Genomic DNA, 17,162 nt, shown 5'->3' with positions numbered 1-17,162 from the left:
AAGTATTAAAAGACAATCTCACATACCGGGTCACCGTAAATTTACTATTTGTGTCAGTCTGTTGATGATATCCGTCGTCATTTCCGTTGTAACAGGCCTTGAAGTCACAGAACCAAACAGCTTGGAGTTTGCAATTAGTCTCGGGTACATTCAATTGTTAATTGGTTAATAAAAGACCAAAACATAAAGGATAACTTTTACCTACCACAGGGAATTTCACATCGGAAAGGGTCGAAAGTGAATTCTATGAAACACTCAGGAAAAATGATGATATATATTTCGCAGGGGTTTGGTGGAATGCGCGATGGGTTTGAACAAGAGACGAGATCCGAAATATGACACTTCTTCCTAAAAACATAATATGCACTCTTTAAAAATTAATGGCGGGATACGCATTGACAAACAGCAAATTTCGAATGGTTTCTTAACTCCACGGTGTTACTAAAATGAACTGTGAGGAGTGGATTTTGTCTCAAGCGGCAGGAAATACGCCTTGAGAGACCGTGTAAAGAAATTGTCCTGATATTTTTTCTTCTCGTTATATTTAGTATTTTCGTCCTTCCGGGAGCTTAATGTAATACGCGGTTTTGACGTTATCAAGATCGAACAAAATCGAAAGAAGTTTTAATGGAGCTAAATCAAACTATATAAGAACGATTCAATTCGTGTTTGCGGTACGTAATATTGCTTTTTTTTTGTTCTTCCGTACAGTAAGGGCAGTATTTATAGAACATCTGTTTGTGGCGAAAAGAAACCTCTGTTCAGGATCAACCTGTCATGACTAAGGTGCTCACTTCTAATTAGGGTGGACTGATTCATTGCAGTCTACTCCCAACTCTGAATGTGGTAAATTCGAAAAACTGGTTAGGAGGGACATAAAGTATTTGCTTATGTGGGTCACTAACAAACTGGTAGCAAATTATTGGTGCCAAGAGCATTTGATTGAGGACCTCAAGATAATATCCACTAGGCCATACAACTATATGAGGAGGCTTTTTTCGATATCCCGAATGAGCAAAATGGATATGGTAATTTTTATCAGTCGAACTTGGAATCAAATATTGTTTTAAACAAAATAATGAGTAACGTACCGTTGCACAGTGGTCTGTGTTCAGCCGTCCGCTTTCCTCAAGAAAAATTGCACAGAGACATCCGCGTGTCACTGTTTATAATAGGGTCGCTCGTGTAATTAACATTCATAAAAGAAATTCAGTTTCACAGCATCTGACGAGCCAAGTGGAGACAAAAACGAAATTGTTGGGTTCAGGTGATTTTGTCATACGGCCGTTTGTGACATTTGAGCATGTTCACAGATTTTCACGCAATAATTGATCAACAAGAAACTGAAATGATATTGAGTTACTTCCCCTTCGACTAGAGGAAAAAAAAACTATCTAGAGTGTGTTACATCTTTTCCTATCTGACATGCTTTAAAGACAGAGGGCGACCTTAGAAGAACTTAGCCTGCGAGCAGGCTCGCCTTTGAGTCACGCGCGCGAGCGACGAAGAGCAATGCGATCCGGCGGGAAGGAATCTGGTGAAGAGGCGCAAAGTTTACTCTCTCGTGTCGCGGCTTCGAACAAAATCGAAAGGAGTTTTAATGGAGCTAAATCAAACTACATAAGAACGATTCAATTCGTGTTTGCGGTACGTAATATTGCTTTTGTTTTTGTTTTTTTGTTTTTTTGTTCTTCTGTACAGGAAGGACAGTATTTATAGAACATCTGTTTGTGGCGAAAAGAAACCTCTGTTCAGGATCAACCTGTCATGATTAAGGTGTTCACTTCTACTTGGCGTGGATTGATTTATTGCAGTCTACTCCAAACTCTGAATGTGGTAAATTCGAAAAACTGGTTAAGAGGGACATAAAGCATTGCTTATGTGGGTCACCGGAACAATCTGCTAACAAATTATTGGTGCCAAGAGCATTTGATTTAGGACCTCAAGGTAATAGCCACTAGGCCATACAACTATACGAGGAGGCTTTTTTCGATATCCCGAATGAGCAAAATTGGTATGGTAATTTTTATCAGTCGAACTTGTAATCAAATATTGTTTTAAACAAAATAATGAGTAACTTACCGTTGCACAGTGGTCTGTGTTCAGCCGTCCGCTTTCCTCAAGAAAAATTGCACAGAGACTTCCGCGTGTCACTGTTCATAATAGGGTCGCTCGTGTAATTAACATTCATAAAAAAATTTCAGTTTCACAGCATCTGACGTGCCAAGTGGAGACAAAAGCGAAATTGTTGGGTTCAGGTGATTTTGTCATAAGGCCGTTTGTGACATTTGAGCATGTTCACAGATATTCACGCAATAATTGCTCATCAAGAAACTGAAATGATATTGAGTTACTTCCCCTTCGACTAGAGGAAAAAAAAACTATCTAGGGTGTGTTACATCTTTTCCTATCTGACATGCTTTAAAGACAGAGGGCGACCTTAGAAGAACTTAGCCTGCGAGCAATGCGAGCAATGCGATCCGGCTGGTGAAGAGGCGCAAAGTTTACTTTCTCGTGTCGCGGCTTCGCTTCCGGATTTCTCGCTCGCTGCTATGCCACGCGCCCTTGTGCTCCAACGTGAGCTCGCTCGCAGGCTAAGAAGAATTTAGGTGATGTCGCTCGATCTTTTTTAATTCTTCATGCGCATGATCAAGACGCGAGAGAATGTGAATTTACCACTTATGTCAGTCACTTTATAATAAACTTTCCACGATCGATGCGATCGATGCACTCTTCCTAATTTCCATTGTAACAGACCACGACATCACAGACTCAAACAGCTTCGAGTTAGCCATAAGTCTTCGTTTTGGGTTTTTGTGAATGTCACAGCTCTACATTATTGTCAACTGAGAGGGTAAACAATACCATTTTAGCTACTTACTACAGTAGGTTCTCTTTGAAAAGTGAAAAGTAAGAATTGCAGGTTCGGGTCTTTCCAGAAATTCCAAGAAAACAGCTGATCATAAAGTGCGGTTTAAGAAATTTGTTTAGAAAGTTTGTGAAGTTTACAGAGGAAGAACGTTTTTCAGTTTTCTCTTCCGCATTCCGCCATTAACTTATTTAAAATCTCCCGCATCCCGCCTGCGTAATGTATTTTCACGCATGCTTGATGGGTACGCCTGGAAATGCCCTACAAAATAAAGCAATTCCGATTTCATTCGTCGCTATCCTCAGTGCCTCCCTCCCCTGGTAGGGTAACTTGGTACTCGCGAGTGTAAATTCTTTGATGCACTTTGGAAAACCAAGTTATCAATCGAGGAAATTCGAACGAAGTTTTACTGAAGCTACTGTCAATCAAGCTATATCAGAACGATTAAATTTGACTTTGATCGGTACGTAATGCTACTCCTACAAAACATCCCACCAACTGTTGTTGTTTTTCTCTAATTTGTACAATAAGGCTAGTATAAATATACACATTTGTTTGTATTAGAGAGTTGTTTTCGTTATGGGATAGCGTAAACTCCTACTTCGACAATTTCGGCAGGAGTATGACGCATGTGCTAAAGCAGGTCAGTAATAGAATTTTAGCAGATTACTCCTGGCAGAAGTTTTGATTCTTGGACTTACCGGCCTATTAGAGGAGGTTTTTGTAGTATCCGGAACATTTAATGACAATGTTATCAGTAGCAGCCTGTATTTTATGGCAAGGTAGTTATTAAGCAGATCTCAGCGTTCTGTTTCGTTCTTTCTGGGTCGGGATTTTGCCATAAGAACCGTTTCCATGGAAACGGTCATAACACGTATATTTTTGGTTTTTTGAAAGCACGTCCCGGTGGTCATATAATAAACTACTTACTAACCTAGCTTGCTCGAGCCGTACTGGGGAATATTGGCCTTCGCGCGGTCGTTATTGTATGGACCTCGCTTCGCTCTCTCCTTAATGCAGCGACCTTGGGCCATTATTCCCCAGTACGGCGTAAGTAAGCTAGGTTAGTAACAGGTTAATATTTCACATTGTTTCTAAGAAAATATCCTCTTAATTACCGTTGCGGAAAATACAATATAGAAAAATTTATAATTTTTTGTGTGCAAATATACAAGATGCTCAAACACCGCGCGTTAACTCCCGGAAATCATGCACTTGATCCGGGCATGCATTTACTTAGCTGCTGCATATTAGTGAAGGCAAACCAGGAATGTATGGTTTCCAGTCTGGACTACAGCTCTGAACCGATAAGAAAGGGGATAGCGAGTAAACTGTGTGATGTTAAAAATGATCTCACTTTATTTACAAGAGGCACTAGAACACACGTCAAAAACTATCTAGTGCTAAATTTAGATTGAATTAAATTTCAAACGCATTAATGTAACTATAGAGACAGTAACTACCCTAAAGTCATCATCAGTTCTCGAGGCGCCAGTAGGCGCATAGTGTAAAGTAATACAAGATATTGCTTAAGGCAAATTAAATTAAATGGTATTATAAGGAGATCAATATCATTTATCAAGCATTCAAACACAACTTTCTTAACTGGACTACCTAAACTCAGTGATTGATGCGTTTTGCAAATGAACAGAATCTACAAACAATCCAATACGCTTCAGCAAATTACTTTTCCTGCTCAGTTGTGTTTTTGTTTGTTGAGTTCCTGGACATTAGCAAAAGTCAAAAAACTGAGTGATAAAAACACAAAGAGAAAACTCATTCGCACTAACAATTTAAAAAATGGAACTTTTAATATGATACCATAAACGACACTTTTTATAAGAAATGGCGCACTGTTTAAATCGCTAGTCAGAAGTTGTGTCGTGCGCGAAGTGACTCCTGGGTGAAAAACAACTGGAATCAAGCAAACACTTATCCTGAAGGACAAGGCAAATTCTAGGCTTAATAAGAAGGAAATTTTAATTTTTCATACATTATAATCGCTCGGTAACAGTGGGTCGCGGGAGGGGTGAGTGGGAAACATTCTCAACAGGGACAACTTTTCACCATGTAAGTAGGCCCTTAACTTGCAACCGACAGTGAACCACCAGTCGCTTAGCGGCGATAGTGGGTTAAATCGAAGAGATTTAGACTTAAAAAATACTCAGAGAAAATTAATTCTCTCTACTCAATTACCATATAGTTTTGTTAACGTAAGTTCTGAGAATTTAGTGTCACATCAAGACGATTGGTCTATACTCATCACCTGTCTCCCGGACAATGTGTTGATGATCCTTAACTAATGGCTACTCACTTTCTGATCTCTAGCTATTACTTTCCTTTCTAGCTCGTTCATAAGACTTCCCACGAAGTTATTTCTTGAAAAACCTAACTCGTCCATTTGATTCAAAATTGTTTGTATTCGAAGGACGTCTCACACGGAGAAAAAGTGGCAACGAATGTAAACAGTGTTTATCTGATGCATGTGAGCGCAATCTTAAATTACAACGCTTAAAAGCCTGGAAACGTAGCTGTTACCATGCGTCTCTGTAAGAACAGGAAAATAACCCTTGGCTACACAGACACTCATGATCAGAGTGCGCACTCAGTTGTTAGAGGTTATTGCTGAAAAGTATCAAACAAAAGCGTCTATAAATCACATTGTTTGTCCAGTTGATGATTTACATGGTTAGCATAAACACTCACGCTTCATTGGCGAGGGCGAGGCTTCGAGAGAACTACCAACAGATCAAATCGTTGCGCGAGTGTTCTAAATGCAAACGATTTCAAGAACCGTTGTTGACATGTCTAGCAGGATTTGGATCTCGCAACTTATGACATGCAATGGCGACAGTTTCGTTAACGTTTATTAGCTTGCCCTCCCCTCCCTCCGCCAAAAAAGCATTTTGTTTCTAAAAAATACTTACCGTTATATCCCAAAGTCAAATGTCACGTTATCTCCAATCAGCATAAACGGCGCCCAATCGCGAACGTTGTTAAAGCCGTTACCTCTCATCCATTTCATGGCCTGGTGAAGAGATTCACTGGCACTCTCCCCAAAAACAAGATGCTCGTAGAAACGACACATTAGCTGCTCTGTTGCTTCGTCACTTATGGCCCATAGAGCCACCAAAACGGACCGTGCACCGGATCCTAAGAACGCTCGAGCGATCCCAACGACTCCTTCGGCTCTAATCTGCCCACGTGCACTATGACAGCAGCTAAGAACCACCAGTTTAGCTCGCAGTTAAACGTTTGCAATGTCAGACATCGTCAATAGGTAGTCTTCTTCTTCTGGAAGCCTGTTAGGAGGTCCTACTGGAGAAAGTGCAATTTCTCCTCTTTCGGCATTACCATGGGCTGCAAAATGTATAAGACTCACTGAATGTAGCCCGTCAAGTACCGCCTGCTTTGTTGCCTGCCGTCCCAACAAAGGTTGAACACCTAGCAGTCGTCCAATCCTGACTGCTTCATTTCCTGCACAGGGTAACCTAGAAACCCACCTCTTCGTTCCTTTGTAACGCACCGTACCGACAACTGGATCCCTCACTATCAGAGCACCAGTCTGACTGTGATAGTATACAGAACTGTCCTGAAGGAGCTTGAGAGTCGTCAAAGAAGGAACGATGCGGATTCTGAATTTCTCTGATAAATGCCTCCCGCCTTCATCTGTTAACGCTGGAAATGGAACTTGGTTTAAGAAGCGATCAGGAACAACAATGAGCTCGGGCTCCTCAAGTAGATCAGCTACCGGACGGATTAACACTCTGTAGTACAAAGAAACGCTCGATTCGGAGTTTTGACTTTCTTCATCTCCTTCCTCTATAAGTCTCAATGCTGCGAGGTTCTCAACGTCACTTAAAGATCGATCTTCGCAATCTTCCTCGGATAAAATAGCAAAGCTCCGAAAGCTTTTTGCGAAGAAATCATGTAACTTGCCAACTGGTCCGGCACCAACTAGTTTCTCGTCCACTGTTATTCTTCGAAACTGAATGATTCCTCTTGTCTTGAGAATCCAGAAAGACAGATCATTATTATAATAAGAAATGTACAGACAAGAGGAGTTACTTTCTTTTTTCATAATATTTTCAATACCAATCCACGATTGCGGATCAGCTGAGATTTGGCTTTTAAGAGAATACTGAGTTGCCATCAAGTCTGCTAATGCTCTAGCCCGAGCCAGCTCTAAAACATAAAGGGCATGGTTCGGATTTCCCGAAAAACAAAGGAATGCACTAAGATTCCGGTAAAGAAAATCGCGATCATCTGAAGACGATACCTTAAAATCGTCGTTGTCCCCTAACAAACTTCGTAAAGTTTCGCTTCTGTTCATACTCAAAAACAGACAGTCAAACGCTTCCTGGATCTTATATCGGCATAACTTCACCACTGAAAGATTACAAAGACATTGGCACTCTTTGCCTAAGTCTTCAATGTCTCGACTAATTGACAATGCCCTCTCAATATAATCTTCAGCCATGACATATTCACCAAGAGATTGATACAATGCTCCTAAGTTTCCGTAATCTGCTGCTTCTCCTTCTTTGTCACCAATTTGTATTCTAATGGCAAGTGCTTTCTCAAGATATTCTTTGGCTTTGTGATATTCACCAAGAGATTGAAACACAGTTCCTAAGTTTCCGTAATCTGCTGCTTCTCCTTCTTTGTCACCAATTTGTATTGTAATGGCAAGTGCTTTCTCAAGATATTCTTTGGCTTTGTGATATTCACCAAGAGATTTAAACACAGTTGCTAAGTTTCCGTTTGAAGTGGCTTCTCCCCGTTTATCACCAATTTGTATTTTGATGGCAATAGCTTTCTCAAGATATTCTTTAGCCTTGTCATATTCACCAAGAGAGTAAAACACAGTTCCTAAGTTTCCGTAATCTGCTGCTTCTCCTTCTTTGTCACCAATTTGTATTCTAATGGCAAGTGCTTTGTCAAGATATTCTTTAGCCTTGTCATATTCACCAAGAGAGTGAAACACAGTTCCTAAGTTTCCGTAATCTGCTGCTTCTCCTTCTTTGTCACCAATTTGTATTTTGATGGCAAGTGCTTTCTCAAGATATTCTTTGGCTTTGTGATATTCACCAAGAGATTGAAACACAGTTCCTAAGTTTCCGTAAACTGCTGCTTCTCCTTTTTTGTCACCAATTTGTATTTTGATGGCAAGTGCTTTCTCAAGATATTCTTTGGCTTTGTGATATTCACCAAGCGATTCAAACACAGTTCCTAAGTTTCCGTAATCTGCTGCTTCTCCTTCTTTGTCACCAATTTGTATTGCAATGGCAAGTGCTTTCTCAAGATATTCTTTGGCTTTGTGATATTCACCAAGAGATTTAAACACAGTTCCTAAGTTTCCGTAATCTGCTGCTTCTCCTTCTTTGTCACCAATTTGTATTGTAATGGCAAGTGCTTTCTCAAGATATTCTTTGGCTTTGTGATATTCACCAAGACAGTGAAACAAAGTTCCTAAGTTTCCGTAATCTGCTGCTTCTCCTTGTTTGTGACCAATTTGTATTCTAATGGCAAGTGCTTTCTCAAGATATTCTTTGGCTTTGTGATATTCACCAAGAGATTCAAACACAGTTCCTAAGTTTCCGTAATCTGCTGCTTCTCCTTCTTTGTCACCAATTTGTATTGTAATGGCAAGTGCTTTCTCAAGATATTCTTTGGCTTTGTGATATTCACCAAGAGATTGAAACACAGTTCCTAAGTTTCCGTAAACTGCTGCTTCTCCTTTTTTGTCACCAATTTGTATTTTGATGGCAAGTGCTTTCTCAAGATATTCTTTGGCTTTGTGATATTCACCAAGAGATTTAAGCACAGTTCCTAAGTTTCCGTAATCTGCTGCTTCTCCTTCTTTGTCGCCAATTTGTATTCTGATGGCAAGTGCTTTCTCAAGATATTCTTTCGCTTTGTCATATTTGCAAAGAGAAAAGGACAGAGTTCCCAAGTTTCCGTACGAAGTGGCTTCTCCCTTTTTCTGACCCATTTCCTTCATGATTTTTATGGCTTTCTCATAAAGTTCCTTTGCTTCTTTGTATCGATATTGCTGTTTAGATATTTTAGCCATTGTTATTGTTAGATTCCTTTCCTCGTCTTTTTTACTACACTTGCGGTAAATTTCAAGAAGTTCCCTGCCGTAGATTAAGGCTTTTGTATAATCAGGGATATGACAATACGCATTGAAAAAAGTTTGATAAATGTAAATGTTGAATAAATTGGAAAGTTCTCCCGCTTTTAGTACTTCGTTATTTAGGCAGATCAAACATTCTTGGCAGACCTCAATGGCCTTTAGACCACGATCAGTGTTAAGAAGGAAAGTAGCAACAACCAAGCCAATAGAGATGGCTTGTAAAATGTCTGTTATGATGCCCATGGCGTCCCTCTCTATAGGCCCTGTCAAGCGGATAACACGAATCAAGATTTGTAGCTATTTCGAGTAATAATATATTTTTATACGTCTTTCAACCTGGTTGTCTAAGTGGGTATTGGCGAATTCAAAGCTGGGGGTAGTCCTGTTATGGACTTGCATTTTGTCATAGGGGAGCAGAAATAGTCCCAATCTAAATAAAACAGAAAACTGATGAAAATACGAGGCCGTTGGTTGAATGCAGTTAGTTGTTTTGGCGTGCGTGAAAACCGTCGGGTTGATCATGTCAGGGCAATGCGTTTTTTTCTTAGAGTTGCATTTGCCTTTTCGTTTTTCTTTTTTTTCCGGCAAAAATCACCGTTAAAGTTCAGGCTGCTTACTAGTCCTTTTTTTTAGTTACGTATTTTTGTGACTCTTTATCGATCCCAAAATTATTTTATCAGTGTTGAGTCCTTCAAAATCTCTACTCTAGCCTATTAATAAAAATGTCGCCGAGCAGATTGCGTCCGATCAGTAAAAGAAAAACACACTGAACATAGCCGAGCTCAGTCACATTCATATTTTTTAAAAATATATAATAAAACTATGTATCTGGTGTGCGACTGCTAATTCCAGTTCTGGCTACTCTACTCAAATGACGGTGATAATTTAACTGTTTAATGTTTCCCGTTTTCTCCAATCATTGAGCTCGCGGAAGTCCCCCTTTTTTTCCTCGAAAGTGCAGAGCGACTGTGAACAGTTAACGTGGTGATTTCAGTCCAATATGAATAACAAAGCTGAATCTGATTTGCACTCACCACTTCTGCACTAGAATGGAACAAAAACCAATATGCGCCGACAACGATAATATTTCCTGTAAAAATTGTTAAGAGGGAAAAGTTAAGAAGATTTTCACTCCACAACGGTACCTCCAAACAAGAATTCGTTTGATTTATTTCTTCGCATGACTTACAGCACTCGAAAACTGAAGAAAATCAGTCACGCGATTCATGAAAAATCTCTTTCAGTGTAAATTGAAACTATTAAACATCGCTTTCAAATACACGTTATATGTGTATGAAACGGTATCAGTCACGAACAGCTTAAAGTTTACAAGCTTACTGTGTTCAGTCTCTCGATCCTTGGACGAAATTAAATCAAAAGTGATAGAGACTGAAGAGCAAAAACAAATGCAAATTAGATAGTGGAATTAATTACTGATGGCAAAATCCAATGCCTTTTAAAGCATATTGCGTTGTTGACTATAGTTAATAGATTGAAATGATTATTAAGCCCAACAAAGTCCTTTGTTGTATGTTTTTGTTTTCATTTCGGTCTTGGCCGTGCTTTAAACACAATAGGTAATTATTTCTGTTTCACAGACTATATAATTCAACTGAAAAGTTTCGGTTACGTGGTTTATGTCTATTATATATAATCTCAAAACGAAAGACTGTTTACTGTGTGGACCTTCCAACATAAATCGTGGCATCTTTGTTTGCTCTTTTGAAGTTTGTCAAGTTTAAAAACTATATGCCCCTCTACTAACTATGAGTTGATTAATGAACAAAGTTTACATTCCTCGCCTTCCTTTCATAGAAACTAACTGAATTGCTCACAAGACAAATACGACACATAAAGACGACGGGCTTTTGCCATCGTTCTGTTGTAATTCTTCATATTTGTTATATGCGAGTGCTCATTTCATAAGTTACTTTGCACGATTTCATTGAGTTCCTTCTGCCGCCGTCTCATGTTAACAATATCAATTGACAGAAGTAAAAACTTTCTCTTTGTCACAGCAAACAATTGAGTTTGGGATTTATTATCACTGCATGATTGTCTGAAGGTCGTGGCTATCATAATTGAGCTCTATATTATTCTAACTGGTTAAGACACCAGACGATGCAAAGTGAAACTACGAAAACCACTTGATGGGTTCTCGATATCTCGAGAAAACACTGATTATCCTAATACGTCATGCATGGAAGATCTATTTTGAAGTTGGCGTAAACTTGGCGGAATATGCAAGATAAGCTGAAAATCATGGCGGGATGTGGAATGTGGGATGTAGGATTCGGGATAAAAATATCTTGGCCTGAGCAGCATGTGCTCATTTCAACCAGGAAATGTGGGATAAATTTGATATTGAGCGGCGGGATGTGGGATAAAAAACAGCAAATCTCAGTTACTCAATGCCTGGAGAAGTAAATTTACCTTTCGGGAGTGTTTGGAAACACTAATGAGTTTGTAAAACAGTTTTCCAATCGGTCTAGATAGCAGCAGACATGTAAAGATTTTAAGGAAAACGACCACTTTTTTAAGTTTAAAAAACATGTTTCGACAGAACTTCTGTCATCTTCAGTTGAATGAATGATTACAAAGCAAGTTGAATAATAAGTAGGCAAAAATGCTAATTAAGACAAATAGTAACAACAGAACGTGAAAAGGTGTAAATTAAAAGGATAATTTTAGATTTACATGGTGTAATTGCTGATTGAGGCAAGGTAGTTCTTTTTGAATATGGATAGCCTCCTTTATCTTGAGCTGAAAGCTGGTAGTGGCGTGATCTAAAATATGAAAGCAGTCTATAGAACACAATGAGCGACAACGTTCAGAATTCTGAAGATGTTTGAAGATGTGAGAGGCCTTATCAACGGCTAAGTGCTCACGTACGCGTGTGGAAAAATGTCGGGAGGTTTCGCCGACATAACAGGCATTACAGCTGTAATGCCTGTTATGTCGGCGAAACCTCCCGACATTTTTCCACACGCGTACGTGAGCACTTAGCCGTTGATAAGGCCTCTCACATCTTCAAACATCTTCAGAATTCTGAACGTTGTCGCTCATTGTGTTCTATAGACTGCTTTCATATTTTAGATCACGCCACTACCAGCTTTCAGCTCAAGATAAAGGAGGCTATCCATATTCAAAAAGAACTACCTTGCCTCAATCAGCAATTACACCATGTAAATCTAAAATTATCCTTTTAATTTACACCTTTTCACGTTCTGTTGTTACTATTTGTCTTAATTAGCATTTTTGCCTACTTATTATTCAACTTGCTTTGTAATCATTCATTCAACTGAAGATGACAGAAGTTCTGTCGAAACATGTTTTTTAAACTTAAAAAAGTGGTCGTTTTCCTTAAAAGTTTTCCAATCGCGTTTCGGTCACACCAGCGTCATTAACTATAACTGGTTCAAATTAGTCTTTAATGACATGACGTTAAAGTTAAAAGTAGTTCCTGATTACGGTCGATGCTACGGCAACAAATTCTCCCAGGTTCTTTCTTTGCATTCAAAAATTAGATCGACTGCAAACAGTTTACTTAATGATTTCAGTCTACTATGGGTAACAAAGCTGTTAAAATAGTGATTTATACTCACTGGTTTTGGTGAGTCGACCACAATGAAACCAAAATGACTACGCGTCAATAACAGGACCTTTTCCTCTGAAAAGTAGAAGAGGAGGAAAAGTTTAGCAAATTATTACTGCGCAAACGATGCTTCCAAACAATTATTCGCGTGACGTAATTTTCGCGTGACTCACTAATAGCTCTTACAAGAAAAAGAAAATCAGCCACGCGATTCATGCAAACCTCTCCCAGTGTAAATTTAAAGTATTGAAAATCAGCTGTACTTATTATACGCGCACTCAACTTCATCAGTCATGCACAGACAGCTTACAGTTTATAAACTTACCGTGTTCAGTTTCTCGGTCTTCTGATGAAAGTGAAACAAGAGTGATAGAAACTGAAACAACACTGGGGGGTTTTCCTGCAAGACAATAAGAGGTCCAATAGGAAATCAAAACAATTTAAAATTGAAATATGTTTTAAACGTTGAGCAAAACAATTAAATAAAAACATTCGAAAGTATGTTACATTTTGTCTTTCCTATGTGCATTCTTTGTCAAATACTGACCGTTAAGTCTAATAGCTTTCAAAGTACATTGATTGTTTGACCATATCTAATAATCAGTATAATGGTTATCAAGCTAGAAAAATTTCTTTGTTGTCTGTTGTTCTTCGCTGTTTGGTTTAACCGTGCATAAAACACTATAGGTGTTAACTCAGTTCTGACTTATTGGTTAACCAACTTAACTGTTTCGCTTAAGTAATTTTAAATGAACTGTTCATGATCGCAAAGCGAAAGATTTTTCACAGTCCTAGACCATCCAGCATAAATCGCATGAATCTCTCGTGAAAGCTGCTTTTACCATCGATCTGTTGTAAAATATGGAAGACCGTGAATTAACTTTTCGTCAGTTTGCACTTTATAATATACTTTGTGCGATTTGGGCGAATTCATACTTTCGTTTTCCCATGGTAACAGACATCAGATCTGACAGAGCCAAAAACTTTGTTATCTACTAGAAAGCGGTAGAGCCTGCAGTTAATCCCCTCTTTATGATTGTCGGAATATGGTCGCTATCGTAATCGAGCTATATATTATTCTAACTGGTTAAGATAGAAACCAGACGATGGAAAGTTAGCACTGAAGAGCTGTACTAACCACGGCGAAACTTAGCTTTTTAAAGTGAAACTACGAAAACCGCTTGAGGGAGTTCTAGATATTTCGATGAAACACAGATTATCATACTACATCATGCATGGACGGATGTATGTCGAAGGTTTTAGAGTGTCAAAACATAAGCTTTGCGGGAGGCGAGAAAAGCTGAAAATAAGTAGGCGGGATGTGGCCTGAGCAGCAGGTGCTCATTTCAACCAGGAAATTCGAGATAAATTTGATATCGTGGGAATATGAATGACAAAGCTGAAGTTTTTTTGCGTTCGCAGGACGCAGTTCATAATCTTGGGTATACTGTTGTTTCAGGGTGACCTATTTAGACATTTTCTCTTCGAACGTCTGCATTTTCTGCGCCATTTTGAATGACGTCACACGTCATATGCGCAAAGACTATCACACACCTCAAGGTTTTCGTTGTGGTGTTAGCAAGTCTGAGCATCTAAAGACTACCTCGTGGTTTATAGTTTATTTTGTATGTTCATGAACACGACTTTGAATCGCCGTGGCTTTGGGATGTTTACCGTGGGAACAGCTGTGTTTCATTGGCTGTAGTTTGATGTGGTTAGTGCAGGTTGCACAGGGGCTGGTACGCTTTCGCGAGCTAAAATTTATCGGCCTGAATGTTCGGCGCGGGTTGCCCAATAGAGCGAAGGGAGTCATTGTAATTTCGCTAGCCAACATTTATATGGGCTTGAACTGATTGATGTAGGAAGCATCTCAAAGTTAAGCATATTGTCAGGGATTGTCAGAAACTAAAAATGACTGTATTGCACTTGCATTGTACTTGAATTGTTAGAAATACACTTGAATAGGGTTAACAGACACCCTGTTGTTGCTTTTACAAGACCAAAAGTTAGTATACGAACAATACCGGTCGAGAATCGGCTTTCATAACCATTTCGTGAATGCACAGGAAGTCTTATCACATTTTAAGGATCAGTTATGAATATGACGTGCGTGGCCTCAATTACGGACGACGATGTCGTATTGTCGAGAATTTGCGACAATTCTCTGAGCCAAGACGTTAATTCTCATGCCAAAATTGAAACATGTCGTTACCCAATAAAAAATGTGGAATTATGAGGTTATGCTTTGGTTGACACAAATGATGTGCTGCAAAGTGTATATAGGGCAAACGACTGATGTGGAGGAAAATCTAGACCCTACAATTTTTGATGTCATTGATTCGATCGTCATTTTCTGGGAATTAGAGCATGCACGAAACGATACAACGTGACGTAATAGTGGCGCTAACGGACTAACGTAAGTAGACTAGCTATTATCTAAACATACCAACAAATATACCCCATGTTGCGGGCGTAAACGGGGACGTGGTAGGGATCGGGAGGTAAAAAAAAAAAAAAACCGAGAAAGAAAGGGAACAGCACACTATCCCGATGAAGACGCTCGTTTCCAATAAGCATCCCAGTTTAATTTCCTCAACCCGTAAAATTAAAAAAAAAAAAAAAAGAAAAAAGGACGTTACGCACACACAAGTACGCAGTGCGGACCTATTAGTTTCTTAGACGCGATAATCGCTCCTTCGAATGTTTACGATAAACCAGTTCGCGATTGCAAATGTTTGCTTACATTTGTGCTTCAAGCTTAAAATAATGTACGTTAAAAAAACAGTTTTAAAAATTAGCTTTGACGCTGAAACCGATTACCAGTTAATGTGAAAATCTGTAGCGCGAAATTAGAAGGCTTATGTAAATATTTTTGTGAGTCTACGGAAACAGGCGCCGTGACGCAACGTATCAACAAATCGTATTTTATACGGCGGATCTCAAAATAAAAATATATCTGTCTGTAAAACCTCGATTGCTAATGAAAAATGTTGATTTTAATAATAGCCAGAGTTTGAAAGTCAGCAAGTGAAATCATTTAAAGTATATATATTAGTGACGGCGTCGAACGCATTTATAATCTTTGATTAGATCTTAGGTATGTGCACGCTACTAGTCACAAATAGCTTACAGTTTATAAACTTACCGTGTTCAGTTTGTCAGTCTTCTGATAAAAGTGGAACCTAAAGTAATAGAAACTGAAACAGCAGTGAGGGAGTTTCCCTGCAAGACAATAGGAGGCCAAAACAAATTAAAATTGAAATAAGTTTCAAACGTTCGGCAAACAATCAAATGAAACATTCGAAAGCGAGTTACATTTTTTCTATTCCCATTCCTTGCTAAACACTGACGGTAAAGTCTAATAGCTTTTAGAGCATATTGGGTCTGTGACCATGGCTAACAATCAGCGAAATGGTTATCAAGCTAGACAAAGTTCCTTGTTGTTCGCTCTTTGCCTCAACTCTGCGTAAAACACAATAGGTTTTAACTCAGTTCTGTCTTATAGATTAACGATGCTTTGCTATGTAAAGGCAAACGATGCAGCTTGCAATTAATCATCACTTTATGACTGTCTGAATGTCGTGGCCATCATAATCGAGCTATACATTAATCTAACTGGTTAAGACAAAAACCAGACGATACAAAGTTAACTAGAGCTGTACTTACCAAGGCGGAACTTGCTTTGGAAAGTGCCACTACAAAAATCGCTTGAGGGGTTCTAGATATTTCAAGGAAACACGGATCATCATAATACGTCATGCATGGAGGATGTATTTTTAAAGTTTCTGGAGTTTGAAAACATAACCTTGGCGGGATGCGGGAAAAGCTGAAAATCCAGGCAGGATGCGGGATGTGGGATTCGGGATGAAAATATCTCGGCCTGAGAAGCATGTTCTCATTTCAACCAGGAAATGCGGGATAAATTTGATATTGAGGGACGGGATGTGGGGTGAAAAACAGCAATTCACAGTTACTTAGTGACTGAAGAAATACATTTACATTTTTCTCCTATCTGCATGCTTTGTTAAATAGACAGTAAAGTCTAATAGCTTTCAAAGTATACTGGGTTTTTAATAATCAGTGACCTAATTATCAAGCTAAACAAAGTTCTTTGTTGTATGTTGCTCGTTCTTCGGCTTAACCATGCATAAAACACAGTAAGCCAATGTTAACTCCGTTCTGTCTTATTGATTAACCAACAGAAATGTTATGCTTATGTAATTAACGCACTGTGTATGATCGAAAAACGAAAGATTGTTCACAGTCCTGGACCTTTCAGTATAAATCTTGGCATCTTTGTTTGTTCTTTTGAAGTTTCTCGGGCTTAAAAACCACTCCAGTTTAGTATTAAACTCTGTGTTGGCTGATTTATAAAATTTACATTGTGAAGTTTATATGAAATAATTCATATATGAACTGCGGTTGTAGATGAAAGTAAAGAATGATCATCCCAGTAAATTTTCCAATTTAAGCAATTGGAAAGAAGAAGCCTGAAAAAATCAGGGCTTCAACGGGATTCGAACCCGTGACCTCCGCGATACCGGCGCGATGCTCTACCA

At 38.9% G+C, this 17,162-nt stretch overlaps 1 protein-coding gene across 1 annotated transcript in view; it reads right to left on the bottom strand.

The window, feature by feature from the left end:
* LOC145498797 (uncharacterized) overlaps positions 1–17,162 on the bottom strand; it is a 309,169-nt gene that overhangs the window by 260,525 nt on the left and 31,482 nt on the right. The window contains exon 2 of the mRNA XM_081478745.1: positions 7,260–9,271. Coding sequence (XP_081334871.1) covers positions 7,260–9,271 — 2,012 coding nt within the window. The remainder of the gene's footprint in view (positions 1–7,259; positions 9,272–17,162) is intronic.

The sequence above is a fragment of the Orbicella franksi genome, chromosome 1 (genome assembly GCF_964199315.1).
Source record: "Orbicella franksi chromosome 1, jaOrbFran1.1, whole genome shotgun sequence".
Classification (NCBI taxonomy): Eukaryota; Metazoa; Cnidaria; class Anthozoa; order Scleractinia; family Merulinidae; genus Orbicella; species Orbicella franksi.
This window is presented reverse-complemented; position numbering and strand designations above follow the sequence as displayed.